The sequence below is a fragment of the Salvelinus alpinus genome, chromosome 37, assembly GCF_045679555.1.
Source record: "Salvelinus alpinus chromosome 37, SLU_Salpinus.1, whole genome shotgun sequence".
In the NCBI taxonomy this organism is placed as follows: domain Eukaryota; kingdom Metazoa; phylum Chordata; class Actinopteri; order Salmoniformes; family Salmonidae; genus Salvelinus; species Salvelinus alpinus.
In genome coordinates, this window is record NC_092122.1 from 5,470,366 (window position 1) to 5,491,576 (window position 21,211).

At 41.8% G+C, this 21,211-nt stretch overlaps 1 protein-coding gene across 1 annotated transcript; it reads right to left on the minus strand.

The window, feature by feature from the left end:
* Window positions 1-175: 175 nt before the first annotated feature.
* LOC139565691 (troponin I, slow skeletal muscle-like) lies at window positions 176-16,087 on the minus strand. The gene is made up of 7 exons (XM_071386188.1): window positions 16,016-16,087; window positions 15,334-15,384; window positions 3,409-3,450; window positions 2,669-2,800; window positions 1,478-1,567; window positions 1,007-1,183; window positions 176-654 (listed from the first exon to the last, which is right to left on the minus strand). The coding sequence occupies exons 1-7, from the start codon at window positions 16,085-16,087 to the stop codon at window positions 574-576; spliced, it is 645 nt and encodes a 214-aa protein (XP_071242289.1). The 3' UTR covers window positions 176-573.
* Window positions 16,088-21,211: the final 5,124 nt, after the last annotated feature.

The following is a 21,211-nucleotide window of genomic DNA, read 5'->3' on the forward strand; positions in this document are numbered from 1 at the left end:
CAGTACATTAGCTTGTCTATAGTGTCACCCACAGTCTGAAAGGAGAACTGCTCTTGAAAATCCAACACTACACATTGAGTGGCTTATCCATGTAATTAACAGCATCTACACTGTATGTGTTTAAGATTTTCATATTGCATTATGGCAAAAGTAAACAACATGAAAGAGAACCAACTTCATCATATATTTTTTAATCATAAATATTGGCAGATTAACCCAAACAGAATAATTGGTGTTTTAATAACAAACTGGAATTGAATATTTACAAAATGAACTGATATGATGAGTATATTAGGTTGTTCCACATTCGACTATTTTCTCTTTATAGGAATCTAAATCAAACATGAAATCAAGTAGCCCACACTAAGTAGTTTTTAATAAAACTATTGATTACTTCCCACAGTCTTTATAGTTCCCACAGTCTTCAGTGTAAAATACCTCACACTTCATACTTTCCTCCAAAACACAATCTCACTGCAAAAATATATTTTTAGGAAAATCACAAATATGATTTAGTAAACAATCAGGTATTGCAGCCACAGATCTCTACAGAGCCAGTGTATTTGAACTGTTTCAGCTATTGAAAAGCTTCTTCCTGCCCTCCATTCCAGACATGGACTCCACATTCTTCCGCCAGTCACCCGGGTCCGCTTTCTGTGAAGAGAATGGACAGTCCTTCAAATGTAACCTTTATTTTACCAGGCAGGTCAATTTAAAAAAACATCTTATTTACAATGACGGCCTGGTTACCATGGTCACGTACAGTTTGGATGATCGAACACGACTCAGACACAGCAAACAAGACCAAGGATCTCTGTATCTTGATCAGTATCACTTGAATCAAACCTTTACCCAAATGTGTTGAATTATTTGGACTAAGTACACATTGTTACCACCTGTTTGTGTAGTTCGTACAAAGAAAATACCGTGCCAGCTGAAACAGCGCCGTAAACTATGACATTACCAGAAGCCATTGTATGTTTATTTCTAAACTTCCCAGTCTTACCTCCTCTTCCTTCTTGTCCTTCTTGACTGTCTTCAGGTTGGACTTGAAGTCTGCCTTGGAGCTGAGTTTGGCTTCAGTCAGAGCCCCCAGCTTAGCGTCGGCAGACTTCTTGACCCTCTTGAGGTTAGGTCGCTTCCCCCCCTTCAGCTCGTTGATCTTTGCATTCAGGTCCACGAGCTGAGATGTTCATACAGCAAAAAGGTTCACTCTCCTGTACCCTTATAAGCTAAGCATGTTGCCATTTAGGCTCTTGGCATTTCAATGAACATGAAAAGGCTTTCATTTGAGAAAGAAAGTATTTTGTGGCACTTTTGGAACTTCTAGAATATTGAAATCACCAAGTCAGTATAAAAATAGTTATCTTCAACGAAATACACTTGGAGGCACTTTCATAGATCTCAGGTAACTTCAGGTAACTGTCCTAAGACTGACAGCGTACACTTATTTAATTTACATTACAAAAAAACAAACCTCTTTCTCATTCTTGAGCACTTTTGCTTCGATATCGTATCGTGCCTCATCCACTGTGTCACATTTCCTGTGCAGTTCCTTACAGAGCTCCTGTGAAGAAAAAAAGACTCAGTCATCTATAAGCCACCAAAGACTGTTGAAAAAGTACTGTGGGAGGATGCATCAAAAAAAACTACAAAAGCCACCACTTTAAAATTCCACTCACTCATCAATGAGACAGGTAGAAGGGTGCTACAATTTATTTTTATTTTGACACGTCTAAACAAAAAGGGAGATGGTGTTCTTTACCAACAGCGCACCAGGGAATAAGTCCAGACAATGTAAGCTTGGATGGTTACTATCTGCACACCAAATAGCATCTTATTCCCTACTACTTTTGACCAGAGCCAAAAACAGGAAAAGATACTATCTTGTTACAATTAAAAAATACTCTAAAGACCAACGTATCAAAATAAAATAGCAAAAACTTTTTCAAGGGGCGTAATCAAAACACAGCTATTTTAGGTATTTTCTAATACCTTTGCAACTACATGCCTCCACTACAACAACATTCTCAGTAATGGTAACATTTTTATTTGATTTATTTACTATGATTGTGATATGTGGTTGTTTATCTACCTTAGTTGAATGCACTGACTGTAAATTACTCTGGAGAAGAGTGTCTGCTAAATGAGCAAAATGTAAAAAGAAACAATTGCAAAGCACACTGGTTATTAGTTTTGGCCTTGTTTCGGGGGAGGAGGTCATTAGAATAATTCCCTGCATGCTTTGCAAGTGTTAATTGTTGTACATTTACATATTGATAATTTACCAGACACTTTTAACACACCATAGTGCCATCAGACTTCTGATACCAATGAAGGGTGAAAGGAGGCCCAAAAATTTTGAACCGCTATAAAAACAATGATATTTTTACCAAAAAAAGTACAAAATAAAAATAAATTAAAAAGCAGGTCTCAAAAGTACTGTATCTTGTTACAAAACACATTGGATTGTAGTTCAGGCCAGTGAAATACAAATGACAAATTTAAATACTGCCCATCTCTGACCAGAGCCATATACCAGAGCCATATACACTCTGGACAATAGAAGTGCAGGATAGCGCCGACAGAGATGGTCGCCTCGCTTCGAGTCCTTAGGAAACACTATATAGGTACTTGAACCTTGGGCCTTAGAGTTATGTTAGTGTACCTGAAGCTCTTGCACAGATAGGCCGGAGAGTTTCAGCGGTGGTACTCTCTCATTCAAGGTGCTTTCCCGCTCCGTCACCTTGTTGCTTTGCTCCTGGACCAGCAAGACCCCAGCTTTCTTCAGCAATTTTTGCTATAGGGAAAAATGGCTGAACAACTTAATAATAAGACAATACAATTCATAGTTCAACTGATGTGCAAAATGTTGTGTTTTCAAGTGTTTTTTTTACTTTTACTTATTTCAGTTTTGGTGAACATGATTTTCAAGGCACTTGTATGTTGTTGTTGTGTGTGTACAGATGTAGGATCTTAATTTGATCATTCTTTGGTGCTGAGAATTTTGTGATTGACATAAATTCACTGAAAACCCTCACTAGCACACAGTTATATTAACAATATTGCACTTTTCATCCAGCCTACTTTGTCAAGGTAATAGCCTAACCACCTATCAAGCAACATTATCGACTAAAGCAGGGGGGTCAAACTAATTTTGCCACGGGGCCCACATTCAGTCTTCAATGAGGTCCGGAGTGACGCACTGAAAATGTGTTATATTTCCTCACCGTCAAAATGTGAACATTTTGGGCCGGATCCAGATTATTTGCTGTGACAATATGCTGTAGGTCAAATTAAGATCCTACATCTGAACACGTGTACTAGTCATATGCAGCCTGCTAAACATACATGTGCTATCAGTACTATGAATAAAGTTTATTTTTCACTCCCACCAGACCGACCTACCTTCAGCAGTAACCTGCGGGTTGCTGAGTACTTTGTCTTTTTCTAGAAGAGAGAGATGAGACATAACAGGTATATAATAGGCTCATTACAGTCACTAATGATGTTAGCACATCTTCATATGTAGGTAGGCTCATTCATTACAGTCACTGATGATGTTAGCCTATAGTCATATGTGGTCTCTATTATAGCGGCGCTACAGAGCATACAACAGCCTGTCTCTGTTGATTAGGATGAGCTGTGGTTCCTAATGTAATATAATGTAATGCTCTGCCACCAAATCACCAAGGATTCATCGAAGCACAGTCTTAGAGAGCAAGTGGCTCATTTCTACTGTGTATGTGGCTTGGTATTGATACCAAAATGAGTCCTTCTGTGTTGCTCCAGTGGTCTTGGGATCATTTGGATGATTATCAGTTAGCCTGAGACAAATGGCCTTGTGACACGACAATTGCTCAGTAATTGCTGATAGATTATAATGTCTAACATGTTAAGTCGCACAAGCTGTTGCCAAGATGTCAGTGTGGCTATTCATACGCATGACATGCTAACTGCCTACACAGCATACAGTTGAAGTCGGAAGTTTACATACACCTTAGCCAAATACATTTAAACTCAGTTTTTCACAATTCCTGACATTTAATCCTAGTAAAAATGCCCTGTCTTAGGTCAGTTAGGATCACCACTTTATTTTAAGAATGTGAAATGTCAGAATAATAGTAGTGAGAATGATTTATTGCAGCTTTTATTTATTTCATCACATTCCCAGTGGGTTAGAAGTTTACATACACTCAATTAGCATTTGGTAGCATTGCCTTTAAATTGTTTAACTTGGGTCAATTGCTTTTGATTTTCCCATGATGTCAAGCAAAGAGGCACTGAGTTTGAAGGTAGGCCTTGAAATACATCCACAGGTACACCTCCAATTGACTCAAATGCTGTCAATATCAGAAGCTTCTAAAGCCATGACATCATTTTCTGGAATTTTCCAAGCTGTTTAAAGGCACAGTCAACTTAGTGTATGTTACCTTCTAACCCACTGGAATTGTGATACAGTGAATTATAAGTTAAATAGTCTGTCTGTAAACTATTGTTGGAAAAATTACTTGTGTCATGCACAAAGTAGATGTCCTAACCGACTTGCCAAAACTATAGTTTGTTAACAAGAAATGTGTGTAGTGGTTGAAAAACGAGTTTTAATGACTCCAACCTAAGTGTATGTAAACTTCCGACTTCAACTGTATGTATACAGTATCAAAAGGACTGTTACAAAGGTTTAACTGTGCACAACAAAGCAAAGTAATGAACAAAAGGGCAATTTTAAGATATTAGGCACAACAAAAGGTATGAGGGGGGAAAATATGTCCAAAACTGACTTACCGGTCTGTTTCAACATATTGCAAATCAAACAAACAAACAAACAAACAAATCGAAAGAAGGCGTTATTTTCTGTCCCATATTGACAACATTGCCATAGTTGTGTGATTGATTGAAAGGCACAGAGTGTGACAGTTATAGACTCACCCTTCAGACATGGCTGTTCTGGTTTATGAGTACTGCTGGAGAGCCAACATAGTTGTGTGATTGATTGAAAGGCACAGAGTGTGACAGTTATAGACTCACCCCTCAGACATGGCTGTTCTGAGTACTGCTGGGGAGCCAACATAGCTGTGTTTATTGGCAGAACATTCAAATCATATGGAACGTTTCAGAGATGTAAGAGTCAATGATTCATACTAGGAACAATTATCACATATGAAAATAATGTAATAGTTTACCATCACACATGTATTAGACGTGTGATTATTATGAGCTACTGGGTGATAATCAAGGTCCCCCACAAGGTCCTCATGTCCTGACTTGGATAAAAGAGGCTGACCGTGGCTCTCTTATTACCCAGAGAACAGGGGTTCACTGTCAAGGTTAATAGGGTCCTTGGATGGAATTGTCTGATGATAGAGAATGATGAAGGAGAAAAAGGGTTGAACACTCAAGATCCTTTTTTATTTCTCCGTACATTGTCTCTGCATTTCTCCTCTCCCCTCAAGTGTGTGGTGCTATACCCTTGAGCCATTATCACCTTTGGTGCTAGCGTGAGCTACTGTGCAAGGTGAGATTTTGACAGACCAAGGGCATTGCTGCAGTATCTGCTGCACCAGGCCACCAAATAGCTGAGGTCCATTGAGTAAAAAGGCTGCCTGCTTTAATGTCACCATCGTGACATTACAAGGAAAGATCAAACTTGTGACCTTTCCGGTGACATGCTGTTCTACTGGTAGAGAAGCCTTATTAGCCCCGCGTGTTAAGACAAACCCTCTGGGCTCCTCACACATCACAATAAAGTAGACACACACACACACACACACACACACACACACACACACACACACACACACACACACACACACACACACACACACACACACACACACACACACACACACACACACACACACACACACACACACACACACACACGCACACACACGTCTCAGGTTGCCAGCTCACGCCACTGAGTAACGATGGGAGGGGACTCAAAAGCAATGCCCCAATTTACGACCAAGCAAGTCTAACACCAATAAAATACAATTTTATTATGAGAATTCCTTGTTGTAAATATGGGCAAAGAGATGAGGTGTGACCGCTTAAGCATTAACACAGTAACCCCAATGAGGTAAACACAAACTGGACACACAACCAACTGCTGGCAACTACTTAATAATCTATTTGTATCATTAACTTCTAGGAAATCTTCCCTGAAAAGCGAACATATTTCCCTTTTGAACCATGTCAACCCAAACTATATTTTACATGGCAGATTGCTCTAGACAATGGTCTTAACCAAAAATTTCAAAATACTTGAAACATTCAAAAGAACTATCTGCTTTAATTGATCTCACATATTTCTCAGAATATTCTTTGTTTTCATAGACTGAGCTGAGACGATCGGACAACTTACCTTTAAAAGAGAAGCCAATCAGAGAGTGAAAGTGTAGCAGTGATGTCGTGCAGGAAAAAGCGGTTTATGATTTTGAATGATTGATTTATGGCTTCTGCTGCCTCGTGTGAATGGCTCTCTAAAATAGGCCCCTCTGTTACGCCTCCCTAACACACATTGGCCACATTTTGATCATCATGTGTTTGTTTGTGTGTGTGTGTGTGGACCCTCCCTACCCTGTCCTCAACCCTTGACTCACTGCGCTGATATAGACATAAAGGGGAAGAATGGCACTTTACTTTGACATGTACTGTAAAAGAGTTTATGAGGGCGGCTCATAGTAATGTATAATGGACGGCAGGTAGCCTAGTGGTTAGAGCGGTGGGCCAGTAACCGAAAGGTTGCTGGATCAAAACCACAAGCTGACAAGGTAAAAATCTGTAATTCTGAACAAGGCAGATAACTCACTGTTCCTAGGCTGTCATTGTAAATAAGAATTTGTTCTTAACTGATTTGCCTAGTTCAATTTAAATTAAAAAACATATCTGGAACAATGTTTTTATGCGGATTGCACAATACTACATTACTGTAGTATTTACTAGCGTTTTCATTGTATTATGTACTGGAGAAATACAACTGTAATGACTGTAAATGTAATGAAAGCTTTTAAATATTGTATGCATTCACATTGCGTAGTGGTGGGTGGAATGTAGTTGCAGAAGCCTATCAGAACAGATGGAGGCGTGGCCTGTTTTAGGGTGTGGCTTTCGGTTTGTTCTTTTTGGACACCCGTGAGAGTTAATGTCATTCCAGGTCATTTGGTCTGTTCTGTTTTTTTCAATTCTTTTCTTGTGCTGATGATCATATGTTCATTGCTAACACTGAGTTTTTAAAACTGATTTGTGTCTAATAGATCTAATTACTGTGATACTGAAGCTCTTAATTTATGACATGGACTGTATTGTAACCAGTTAATGTGGAATTCTTCTGTGAGGAAATCATTTTGAATTCATTATTTTGTGACAGAACCAACTTAATATTTTGATTAACAGGAAATTGATTACATTGCTTGTGTCCCAAATGAAAAAAGAAGTAATTCCAAAGACAAAAACAATACATGGAAAAAAAATGTGTTGTATATACAGTATATATTAGTCTGTATTTATGTTATTTATTAGGTTTTACCAAAGCGGAAAGAACATCTCGTTTTTGTCAATTGGTAAAATTGAAATTATTTTTTACAGTGTGTTTAATATTCCCGAAACCAGTTCCAAATACAACAAAGCCTTATGATGTTCTCACGGTCAGGTGCGGCAGCTATAAAAGCACATAATTGTTTAACTGAGCATTTTATGGGGCTGTCTGACACTATGATTCAGTGGAGCCATGCAGCCAGAGGCTCTGGTTTTTACATGAGAACACATTGAGCTCAGTAGCGCAGGCCTAATTACAGGTGGATATTACTCTGGGTAATGTAATGGCCAACTGAGCCACTTACTTTAGTGTAGTGTAGTCTTGGGCCTGGTGGTAGGAAGGATGGCACTCTCTAGGTAACTACTGTATCTCTCTGTTTAGAGACCTGAGTCAAGTTGGCGGCGTCCGGCGCACGTGACAAAATCAGAGGGCGCGTGGACAGGTCATTTCTTGGCATATGACACAGACACGTGTGGTGTGATTATACACCAACACACGCACACAGGTATGCAGATATGCACATAAACAAGCACAAAACCCACACACACATTGAGCATTGCGCAGGTAGGATTCCACAATCCACACACACAATGCCCACTGTTCCATGCTCTAAAATAGCAGGGGTTGATGTCACTGTGGTGCAGTGATGCACAGAAACTCGATATGTCTCATGGTGCTGTTTTCCATGAGACTGAGTCAGCGTTCCAAATATCACCCGATTCCCTACATAGTACACTACTTTTGAAGAGGGCCTAAATACCTAAATGTGCTCCAGTATTAGTATTCTATGGTCTGCCACATGCCCTTTGTCACACATCTAATTTTAGAGGTTAATCCATCATAAACAGATAGCAAACACTTGGGTCTTATGGCCTTAAACTTGAAGCAGGCAGGAAGGCAGGCAGGCATGTTTGACTTTTAATTATTCATTAATTAATTGTGGAATCAGAGAGATTTGATGTGTCGATACCCGTCAGGTGTATTAGGTGCCACAGTGGAGGCCTTAACACTACAGATTGGAATGATTTCATGCTCTGTATGTGTGTTACCATCACAATGATCTCCCTGCTGCTTTTGTCGATTGAGAGAATGCCTGTCATTATGACGGGATAGCTCTCTACTTATGTCGTTTTCGAAACAACTGTGAACTCGGAAATATCTGTCTTCAGTGCATTCAAGACAACTGGGAACTCTGGAAAAAACGAGCTGCGAGTGGGAAAAATATAATTTTGAACGGTCCTCCAATTTGGAATTCAAAGTTGGAAACTTTACGACCTGAAGATCACTGATGTCATATTTTGACCTCGTATTTTTTTTCTTCGAGTTCCCAGTTGTCTTGAACACACCATTAACCTTGAGGATAATATGAATGAACTGATGCACACTGAGGTTCATGCATAATTTCTAGAGCAGGGGTGTCAAACTCATTTCACGGAAGGCTGAGTGTCTGCAGGTTTTTGTTTTTTCCTTTTAATTAAGACCTAGACAGCCAGGTGAGGCACAGGAGGTTGGTGACACCTTATTTGAGGAGGATGGGCTCGTGGTAATGGCTGGAGTGGAATCAGTGGAACGTTATCAAATACGTGTTTGATGCCATTCCATCCGCTCTGTTCCAGCCATTATTATGAACCGTTCTCCCCTCAGCAGCCTTGACTGAGGTGAGGGGAGTTCCTTACTAATTAGCAACCATCATCAATCAAGTACAATGGTGGAGAGAAAATCCGCAGACACTCGGCCCACTGTAGAATGAGTTTGACATGTGTTCAAGAGGAAGATGACAATGTATAGCCTACATCATGGGTATTCAACTATTACCCTACGAGGTCCGGAATCTGCTGGTTTTCTGTTCTACCTGAAAATGAATTGCACCCACCTGGTGTCTCAGGTCTAAGTCAGTCCCTGATTAGAGGGGAACAATGAAAAACGCAGTGGCACTTGCTTCGAGGCCCAGAGTTGAGTTTGGCGGGCCTACACCATGCATGCCGTGTTCAATAGGGATGCATGCTGCATAAAGGATCTGATCATAACAATGTATATTGAGAAACTATGAACTCTGACCTATATCTGCTGAAGTATGACCAACCAAATAAAGGAGTGGAATGAAATAATGACTTATTTTGAAAGAAGAGATCGGTGCCATCCGAAACATTTCATTCATCAAATCTGAAAACTAAGCAAAATAAGACAAATTTTTCCTATTTGGTTTAATAATGGTAGTTGATACCAGGGTGAAAGCAAATATTGCCCTACAGCCGATCGGTTTATGCAAATTACCCACAGTAATAATATAATTTAACAACCCCCCCACTCCACTCCACCCTCCCTCTGCATACCTTAGACATGAGTAGTGTGGTTCTAATTTGAATTAGATTGGATTTACATAACAGTTTTCCATTAACTGGGTCCCCAACGAGCCTTCACAGATAGTATCAACTGCTCCCCAATGCCCACATTCCTAATAAAGCCTGGTGACGTCACTCCTCTGTCTTATGTATCCAGTCCAGGCCTGTGGACAATGGACTAGGCCTGTGGACAATGGACTAGGCCTGTGGACAATGGACCCACTTATACCGAATCAAGTATTTCACTATTATCATCAACAGACAAGAAATGATACAATGGATACTGTTGCTGTTACAGAAGGTCTCAGAGGACACAACAATTTAAACTGTGGTACAGGAGGATGTTGAGAGATTCATGCATTAGGCCCAAATCAGTTATCGTTCTACTTGACACCATGGTACATAAATAGTTATGTCACTAGTCTCAAGTTGCCATTACTTTGCAGTGTCATATTTGAAACAGGGCGAGAAAGACAGAAGACCGAAGTTCCCATGTCAAGAATCCTGTTTATCATAACAAGTACACGCTATTAATCATAAGTAGTCGATACAGGTCCTTCTTCATCATCTTCAAGTTCACTGAACAGCCAAAGTAATTCTCAGTCTACACCCCATCATAATACTATATTGTACTCAATCAATATCTTGAAGTAAATAACCTTTATTTTGCCTTTAGTGTTTTCTCTCCCCTCACTCTTCAGCGCTTCTGTTCAGTCACAGAGGGGAGCATATTGTTTAACACGGATGAAAGCTCTTGAATGTGGATAGAGAGTTACTGCTCTGCAGGACAATAACCGAGAGGCGATGGCTCGCTGCTATCTTTTTAAAACTTTGTACAGAGTTGAAGTATTTCTTTCTGAACTGGGGCAATTTCAAACATACTCTCCGCCTATCACGTCCTGTACTGCCCTGTATCAACAGTGACGGTCTCTCAGACTGACCTAAAAACAACTCCTAAAGGACCCAGCGATTCAAAGACATGAGGCCACGCTATCAAATATTTACCAAATCGCTGTACCAATCACCACACAGGGGGCATATTTGGCATAAGGCCTTTGAAAAGCATCTGTGCACTGTGGCGGATCCTCTCTAGTCTCCACTCCCTCCGAATAGGAGGATATGTAGAAAAAGGGAAACTGTTTCCCATTCTTCTCATGGCCTCAATTCAGTTGAATGAATATATAGGGCAGTATATAATTCTTTCTTTCAACGTGGGAGGATGCAAGCTATAATTCATCCAATGTGGGGATAATGAGAGGCTATTTGCATTTAACAATAATAACTAATGTGAAGACGCCAGAGTGGATGGCTGCCGTCTTATCGACTCTTAACCAATCATGCTCTTTTGTTTGTTTTTTCGCGTTGTTCGTAACTTGCTTTGTACATAATGTTGCTGTTACCATCTCTTATGACCGAAAAGAGCTTCTGGACATCAGAACTGTGATTACTCACATCAGATGAGATGAAGAGTTGTTCTTCAAAGAGTTGGAGGGGAGGGATATACTACAGACACCCGACCAGGCCCAGATCCCCGTCATTCGGCGGAGAAGGAAACTGAGATTTAGCAGAAAAAGATGAGGGTATCTTGTGAGGATCAGGCGGCGAGTGGCTTATCTGCCTTTGCCTTCCATCCTGCTAGCTAACGTTCAATCGCTGGAAAATAAATGGGACGAACTGAAAGCACGTGTATATCCTACCAACGGGACATTAAAAACTGTAATATCTTACGTTTCACCAAGTCGTGGCTGAAGGACGACATTAAGAACATACAGCTGGCGGGATATACACTCCATCGGCAGGATAGAACAGCAGCCTCTGGTAAGACACGGGGCGGGGGCCTATGCATATATTCGGAAACGACAGCTGGTGCACAATATCTAAGGAAGTCTCGAGGCTTTGCTCGCCTGAGGTAGGGTATCTCATCATAAGCTGTAGACCACACTATCTACCAAGAGAGTTTTCATCTGTATTTTCCGCAGCTGTCTACATACCACCACAGACCGATGCTGGCACTAAAACCGCACTCAATGAGCTGTATACCGCCATAATCAAACAGGAAAATGCTCATCGAGAGAGCTCCTAGTGGCCGGGGACTTTAATGCAGAGAAACTTCAGTTTTACCTCATTTCTATCAGCATGTTAAATGTGCAACCAGAGGGAAAAAATTCTAGACCACCTTTACTCCACACACAGAGACACGTACAAAGCTCTCCCTCGCCCCCCATTTGGCAAATCTGACCATAATTCTATCGTCCTGATTCCTGCTTACAAGTAAAAATTAATGCAGGAAGCACCAGTGACTCGGTCAATAAAAAAGTGGTCAGATGAAGTAGATGCTACTACTACAGGACTGTTTTGCTAGCACAGACTGGAATATGTTCCGGGATTCTTCCGATGGCATTGAGGAGTACAGCACATCAGTCACGGGCTTTATCAATAAGTGCATCGATGACATCGTCCCCACAGTGACTGTACGTACGTACGTACATGCCCCAACCAGAAGCCATGGATTACAGGCAACATTTGCAATGAGCTAAAGGGTAGAGCTGCCACTTTCAAGGAGCGGGACTTGAGTTTATAAGAAATCCCGCTATGCCCTCAGACAAACCATCAAACAGGCAAAGCGTCAATACAGGACTAAGATCGAATCGTACTACACCGGCTTCGACGCTCTTTGGATGTGGCAGGGCCTCCAAACTATTACAGACTACAAAGGGAAGCACAGGCGAGAGCTGCCCAGTGACACGAGTCTACCAGACAAGCTAAATAACTTCTATGCTTGCATCGATGCAAGTAACACTGAAACACGCATGAGAGCATCAGCTGTTCTGGACGACTGTGTGATCACGCTCTCTGCAGCCGATGTGAGTAAGACCTTTAAACAGGTCAACATTCACAAGGCCGTAGGGCCAGACGGATTACCAGGACGTGTACTCTGAGCATGCGCTGACCAACTGGCAAGTGTCTTCACTGACATTTTCAACCTCTCCCTGTCTGAGTCTGTAATACCAACATGTTTCAAGCAGACCACCATAGTTCCTGTGCCCAAGAACACTAAGGTAACCTGCCTAAATGACTACCGACCCGTAGCGCTCACGTCTGTAGGTATGAAATGCTTTGAAAGACTGGTCATGGCTCACATCAACACCATTATCCTAGAAACCCTAGACCCACTCCAATTTGCATTTCACCCTCACAGATCCACAGATGATGCAATCTCTATTGCACTCCACACTGCCCTTTCACACCTGGACAAAAGAAACACCTATGTGAGAATGATATTCATTTACTACAGCTCAGCGTTCAACACCAGTGTGCCCTCAAAGCTCATCACTAAGCTAACGACCCTGGGGCTAAACAAACCCCTCTGCAACTGGATCCTGGACTTCCTGACGGGCCGCCCCAGGTGGTAAAGGTAGGTAACAACACATCTGCCTTGCTGATCCTCAACACGGGGGCCCCTCAGGGGTGCGTGCTCAGTCCCCTCCTGTACTCCCTGTTCAGTCATGGCTGCAAGGCCAGGCAGGACTCCAACACCATCATTAAGTTTGCTGATGACACAACAGTGGTAGGCCTGATCATCGACAATGATGAAAGGAAGTCAGAGACCTGACCGTGTGGTAAAACAACAACAACCTCTCCCTCAACATGATCAAGACAAAAGAGATGATTTTGGACTGCAGGAAAAGGAGGAACGAGCATGCCCCCTTTCTCATCGACGGGGCTGTAGTGGAGCTAGTTGAGAGCTTCAAGTTCCTTGGCGTCCACATCACCAACAAACTAACATGGTCCAAGCACACCAAAACAGCCGTGAAGAGGAGACTGAAAGGATTTGGCATGGGTCCTCAGATCCTCAAAAAGTTTTACAGCTGCGCCATTGAGAGCATCCGGACGGGTTGCATCACTGCCTGGTATGGCAACTGCCCGGCTTCCGACCGCAAGGCACTACAGAGGGTAGTGCGTACGGCCCAGTACATCACCGGGGCCAAGCTTCCTGCCATCCAGGACCTCTATACCAGGCGGTGTCAGAGGAAGGCCCTAAAAGTTGTCAAAGACTCCGGCCACCCTAGTCATATACTGTTCTCTCTGCTACCGCACTGCAAGCGGTACCAGAGCACCAATTCTAGGTCCAAAAGGCTTCTAAACAGCTTCTACCCCCAAGCTATAAGACCCCTAAACAGCTCATCAAATGGCTACCCAGACTATTTGCATTGCCCCCCCCCCATTCTATGCTGCTGCTACTCTTTTATTATCTATGCATAGTCACTTTAATAAATACATGTACATATTACCTCAATTACCTTGACACCGGTGCCCCCGCACATTGACTCTTTACCAGTACCCCCTGTATATAGCCACACTATTGTTATTTACTGCTGCTCTTTAATTATTTGTTATTCTTATCGCTTACTTTTTTTATTGGTATTTTTCTTAAAACTGCGTTGTTGTTTAAGGGCTTGTAAGTAAGCATTTCACTGTAAGGTCTACACCTGTTGTATTCAGCGCATGTGACAAATACAATTTGATTTGATTTGAAAATCTTGCCAACACATGCATGGGTAAACTCACCACACACCAATGACTTAAGCTTTAAAAAGCCAATTCTACCACGCTGACAATTAAAGGTGCTCTTTTGCTCTATGCTTTTTAGGATTACTTTTACCCAGCATCCATTAGAAATGTTTCTAAAAAGCGAGAAGGGAAACATACAGCATAAAGGCCACCTAGAGGCCTATGTAATAACAGGCAATGCCATTCACTGGTGTGCGAGTCAACAAACATGATATTCAGTGAATAGCAACAACCGGTTACATTCAATGTAATGTTCCAGTGTCTGTGCAATAAAACCTTTAGTGTTAAATTAACACTGTGCCTAGTGCTGATGCTGTTACACTTTTAGTGTTATGCAATAACGCCTCACATAGTACTTTGTAACACTAGGAAGTGTATTTCGTTTACACCCATGGAGTCACGCAATAATGCCGCTCAGTTTTTTTAAACATTTGCCCATACACAGGGATGTTAGGAATCTTGTGGATTACAGATGTGTAATTTCTATTGGAATCCAGCCAACAGTTGGACTTTTTTGTCAACCACACTCCGCATTCAGAATGACTGTCAGGGTTATCAATGTACATGCAAAAACACAGATATTAAAAACAATCCCCCAAAATGATACCTGCAGTAGAGCATGCTGGGAAATATGATAATGATGGGAGGGGTTTGGATGAGAACGTTTTCCTCTCCACGGAGGTAACACTGACCAATCTGTCTATGTGTGTTCATTAATTCTCTCTCGCTTGCTCGCTCTCTAGCCAAGCTGTTACTGATCTCTGACATGCATTACTCTCCTCAGCCACAAGGGAGAAGCTTCTCATGGCTGATCACATACAGAAGGAGAAAATAGATAAGGCAATGATTCCAAATGAGAGGACCTGTAAACATGTCACTTACAGTTGTTAAAGATGATAACAGAGAAGGTGGAGCGTGACACACTGCAGCCCGCTACACAATGATTCCAGTTCCCACACGTACATTGAAAACGGAGAGGAGGCATCTCTGACGCACGCAGTGGATAATTCTCCCTCATCCAGCTAGAAGACATAATGCAACATTAAATCCGTCATCCATTTGACAGCATATTAAACCTCTGTTGTCAACATTAACGGTGCTTATTTATTGTGTTGCTGTAACAGACAGTTCGACCATCACTGTCACTAACTCTGTCTATGGTAAATGTGGGTGTGTATTGTATTGTATTGACAGTCTTTCCTGCAGGGTTGACTGGTGAGACAGGTTGTTGACATAGGTGACTAGTGGGAGTTGACATTGGTGGATTCAGCCTTTCTTCTGCTGACGTTCTACTGTCAAATAAGGTCTGCACTACAACCTGTTGTCAGCTGCACAACTCTTCTGCTTCTCCAGGAAGGTTATATTTCTGAATGACTTGACATTACTTCACATTCATAAGCAATTCAGAAATGTTAATAAACAACTTCAGGTTGTCTAAGAACAGATAGCATACCAACACTTTGGCTAACATGCATCCTCTTAGGCCCTGTTCTGCTTCTACCCTACCCCATCCCCATCGGACCTTAACCACCTCCACCCAGAAGACTGAGGCTGGTTTACCTACCTGTGCGTTGGGGTCGGCCCCCCTTGTTCCCGGCGGGCTTAGCAGCCCTGATAAGATCCTGTGTCCTGTCATTGAGCTTGTTGGGGCATGAGACAGGTTACGGTAGGGTGAGATAAGGTGGCGGCGGTGTGTTTTTGAGTGACGGATTGGGTCACGGGAAGTACACGCATGTTTCAGATTGGTCTGTCAGTTGGATGACCTCCATTGACCCTCCTGTGGGTTGCTGCGCTGAAGGCCCGGGGCGGACGGCTACACAGACCACTGATAGAGGAAGGTGGGCCTGTAAGGCGCCGGGCTACTGGGGGATGGGATAGGGGGGATAGGGGAAGAAGATGGAGGGAAAATAAAATAAATTGAGTGCCCAGTACAGTCTATCTACCTCTGACTCATTCATGTCAGATCAGGCATCTTGAGAAATGGACAAGCAATAGGCTACATCAAGCAATTTATTCTCCTAACTCTTGTCAATCTCTCTGTCAGGGATATGGATTGTAAACACACACAGAATATACTACACACCACTTCCCCAACTATTTGAATAAATAAATATAAGGTGTAAGAATTAAAGTTTGCTTGAGCGATTACAATAATGTAATGCCTCATTATCCGATGTGAATGTAGGGCATTTTCTCCCGAGTTACTTCATAAACCCCTCTGGACACAAATACTGAAAAATACAACAAGAAATTAGCTCAATGTTTCATTGAGGTTAGAAACAAAAGGTGTTAGCTAATTAGCTTGTAACCTCGCACAAATTGCTTTCTGTATGCACAGCTACAAAAAAATACTGCTATTGTTGAAATATAATGGTAAAGAAAGCGTGGCGTGCGTATGAGGATACCTACAGTGACTCTTATCAGTCCAACCATACATATCCCGGTAGCCCACAAGAGGACTTTGAACTCATTAATTGATTTTTAATTGGCTAAAGCTGTGTGGCGGACACAGTCGCAACAAAATAGCTTACAGGAGAAACCTTCAATACAACAATCTGACTATCTGGCTATTGCTATGCACGCACACGCACGCACATGCACATGCACACACAAACACCCCCCCCCCCCCTTTTCTGGTGTACAATTGAAAAATGTTCTAATTGAGAAGTAGCAGACACATGTCTCTGTCTCTTACTCACTCACAGCCAGTCTGGATGGGATAATTACAGGACTACATACAGCTCTTTCCATGGCCCATGATCCCTAGCCCGGGATCTCCTGGGCTTATCTGGGAGTCAGGAGGGCTCTTTCATTTGTCAGCTCTGCCCCGTCAGAAGAGAAGAGAGCAGAGGAGAGAAGCTGCGGCATTAAACAAAGCTTTATTATGTGCCTCTGATATAGCCAGAAATAAAGGGCTGTCTGCTGCAGTGGATCACAGATGCTGGCTGCTTTATGTCCACATGTATTATGTAGGCCTGCCTGCCATCTTGATAAGGGTATCTCATAACCCGCGCTAGCTAACGCACCGCCCGCCTAATCCAAGAGAGCTCCACTCTGCTCTGCTTTGCTCCGCACACTGGAGCTGAACAATTTAGCAGGGAAGTCCTCAGTGGCTCAATCTGAAGTTTCATCTCAAGTAAATTTGGATATATGAATCTCCCTGAATGCTAAACAACTGCATCTGGCAGAGAGGTGAAATGTGATTTGGTGCAACAGAAGCAGGTATGGCTAGTATCTGATAGTCACAGGCCTGCTTTCGGGAAGAGCTAGCGTTTTAAGCTGAAGAGATGCTTCTTCTGCATTTTAATACCATCTCCGAGGGTAAACATGAATATATATTAGCTGATGAATGTCGTGAGTCATTGCAAAGCAATTGTCACAATACACTCTTAGAATTAGTGGTGACTCGAGGAACCATGGAGATCCTCATTGCTAGTCAATGGTTCATATTTGTACTTTTGGTTAGTTGAGGGGTTCTTCGAGGAACCTTTAATGTTTTTTAACTTAGGCCTAGGCATCCCGCTAGCGGGACACCTTTCGGTTAAACTGGAGGGTGTGCAATTCAAATAAATAATCATAAAAATCATGGATATTAAACAGTTAGGTACATATAAGTGTCTTATATTGGCTGAAAGCTTAAATTCTTGTTAATCTAACTGCACTGTCTGATTTACAGTAGCTATTACAGCGAAAACATGCCATGCGATTGTTTGAGGACGGCGCCCCACATCAAAATATTATTCCACCGGCACAAGTTTCATAAATACATAAATAGAGATTAAATATTCACTTACTTAAAAAAAATCTTCCTCTGATTTGTCATCCAAAGGGTCCCAACTAAAACATGTAGTGTCGTTTTGTTAGATAAATCCTTCTTTATATCCCAAAAGTCTGTTTAGTTGGCGCCATCGATTTGAGTAATCCACATGCAGAGAAAGGATTCCGAAAATCTACCCTTAAACTTTGTTTCAACAAGTCAAAATACGTTTCTATCTACTCCTCAGATTCCCTAAAATGTAATCAAACTATAATATTTCTTACGGAAAGAAGTATGTTCAATAGGAAACTGATTTTAGCAGGTGTGTCCTGTCTTCAAGGCGTGCGCAAACACAAATTTCCAAGACTGTGTCCCTGTACTAAAACTGATATTTCTTATTTGTTTTTGAAGTTACAAGACTGAAACCTTGAACATAGACTCCTGACACCCTGTGGAAGCCATAGGAATTGCATCCATACAGCTAATTTTCAATATGACCTTTTACTTGCCACTCTAAGAGGATGGTCTCTCAAAAAAACAAAATCTGGTTGGTTTTTCTTTGGATTTGCTCCTACCATATCTATTGTGTTATATTCTCCTACATTATTTTAGCATTATGTAAAACGTCAACGTGTTTTCTTTCCAATGGTACCAATTATATGCATATCCTGGCTTTAGGGCCTGAGCAACAGGCAGTTTACTTTGGGCATGTCATTCTTAGGCAAGGGGCCTAGACCTAAAAAGTTGTACCCTGAACTGGAGGTGTGGCTTAGTAGCAGTGTGGCTTTAAGGTATATCCTTTTTAAGCCAGCCATGGGAGTAAATGTCATTGCTGTTCATGTGTTCTGTTGTATTGTCTTCCATATTAAGGTTGCACACTGACAGTTTTGTAATTTCAATGAGTCTTACAGATGTGTATTCCTCAAGTGCCAAAGTTTGACTACAACTTTATTAATATACATTTGAAGTCAGAAGTTTACATACACCTTAGCCAAATACATTTAAACTCAGTTTTTCACAATACCTGACATCTAAATCTAGTAAAAATGCCCTGTCTTAGGTCAGTTAGGATCACCACTTTATTTTAAGAATGTGAAATGTCAGAATAATAGAGAGAATTATTTATTTCAGCTTTTATTTCTTTCATCACATTCCCAGTGGTTCAGAAGTTTACATACACTCAATTAGTATTTGGTAGCATTGCCTTTAAATTGTTTAACTTGGGTCAAACGTTTCAGGTAGCCTTCCACAAGCTTCCCACAATAAGTTGGGTGAATTTTTGCCCATTCCTCCTGACAGAGCTGGTGTAACTGAGTCAGGTTTTGTAGGCCTCCTTGCTCGCACATGCTTTTTCAGTTCTGCCCACACATTTTCTATAGGACTGAGGTCAGGGCTTTGCGATGGCCACTCCAATACCTTGACTTTGTTGTCCTTAAGCCATTTTACCACAACTTTGGAAGTATGATTGGGGTCAATTTCCATTTGGAAGACCCATTTGTGACCAAGCTTTAACTTCCTGACTGATGTCTTGAGATGTTGCTTCAATATATCCACATACTGTTACATCCTCATGATGCCATCTATTTTGTGAAGTGCACCAGTCCCTCCTGCAGCAAAGCACCCCCACAACATGATGCTGCCACCCCCGTGCTTCACAGTTGGGATGGTGTTCTTCAGCTTGCAAGCCTCCCCCTTTTTCCTCCAAACATAACGATGATCATTATGGCCAAACAGTTCTATTTTTGTTTCATCAGACCAGAGGGCATTTCTCCCAAAAGTACAGTTGTTGTCCCCATGTGCAGTTGCAAACCGTTGTCTGGCTTTTTTATGACGGTTTTGGAGCAGTGGCTTCTTTCTTGCTGAGTGGCCTGTCAGGTTATGTCGATATAGGACTCGTTTTACTGTGGATATAGATACTTTTGTACCTGTTTCCTCCAGCATGATGTCAAGCAAAGAGGCACTGAGTTTGAAGGTAGGCCTTGAAATACATCCACTGGTACACCTCCAATTGAGTCAAATGATGTCAATTAGCCTAACAGAAGCTTTTAAAGCCATGACATAATTTTCTGCAATTTTCCAAGCTGTTTAAAGGCACAGTCATCTTAATGTATGTACATTTCTGACCCACTGGAATTGGGATACAGTGAAATAATCTGTCTGTAAACAATTGTTGGAAAAATTACTTGTGTCTTGCACAAAGTAGATGTCCTATCCGACTTGCCAAAACTATAATTTGGTAACAAGAAATTTGTGGAGTGGTTGAAAAACGAGTTTTAATTACTCCAACCTAAGTGTATGTTAACTTCCGACTTCAACTGTATATAATCATTGCTATGATTTTAGAATATGTGTAAATATTCAAGAAAATGTAACTTTGCATTGTGCAAACTTTAAAAATGATGAACAGGAATTACATTTTTGCTGTAGCAGGTAGCCAAAAATAACTATCTGGAAGCTTTGCCTCCAATAAGCCACGCCTCCAATCTTCTGTTAGGCTGCGACCTCTACAATATATTATTAAAAAGGTTTAAAAAAAATGTATACCCTTAATTCTCCCCAATTTCATGGTATCCAATTGGTAGTTACAGTCTTGTCTCATCGCTGGAACTCCAGTACAGACTCGAGAGAGGCATAGGTCTAGAGCTGTGCGTCCTCCGAAACACAACCCAACCAAGCCGCACTCCTTCTTGTCACAATGCCCACTTAACCCGGAAGCCAGCCGCACCATTGTGTCAGAGGAAACATCGCACACCTGACCACCGTGTCAGCGTGCACTGCGCCCGGCCCGCCACAAGAGTCACTAGTGCGCAATGGGACAAGGACATCCCCTAACCCCGACGACGCTGTGCGCCGCCCCATGAGTATCCCGGTTGCAGCCAGCTGCGACAGAGCCTGGACTGGAACACAGAATCTCTAGTGGCACATGGGTATTCCGCATCAGACCACTGCGCCACTCGGGAGTCCAAAAGGTAAAACACTTAACCCCTCCCATCACAAAAGGTT

Excerpts from the sequence above, each read along its gene's own strand:
- LOC139565691 (XM_071386188.1), bottom strand. The coding sequence starts at position 16,087 with ATGACAGGACACAGGATCTTATCAGGGCTGCTAAGCCCGCCGGGAACA. Across the intron at positions 3,451-15,333 it reads TGTTATCATCTTTAACAACT|AAAAAGACAAAGTACTCAGC; the intron begins GTAAGTGACATG and ends TCTCTCTTCTAG. Across the intron at positions 655-1,006 it reads AGGACAAGAAGGAAGAGGAG|AAAGCGGACCCGGGTGACTG; the intron begins GTAAGACTGGGA and ends TTCTCTTCACAG.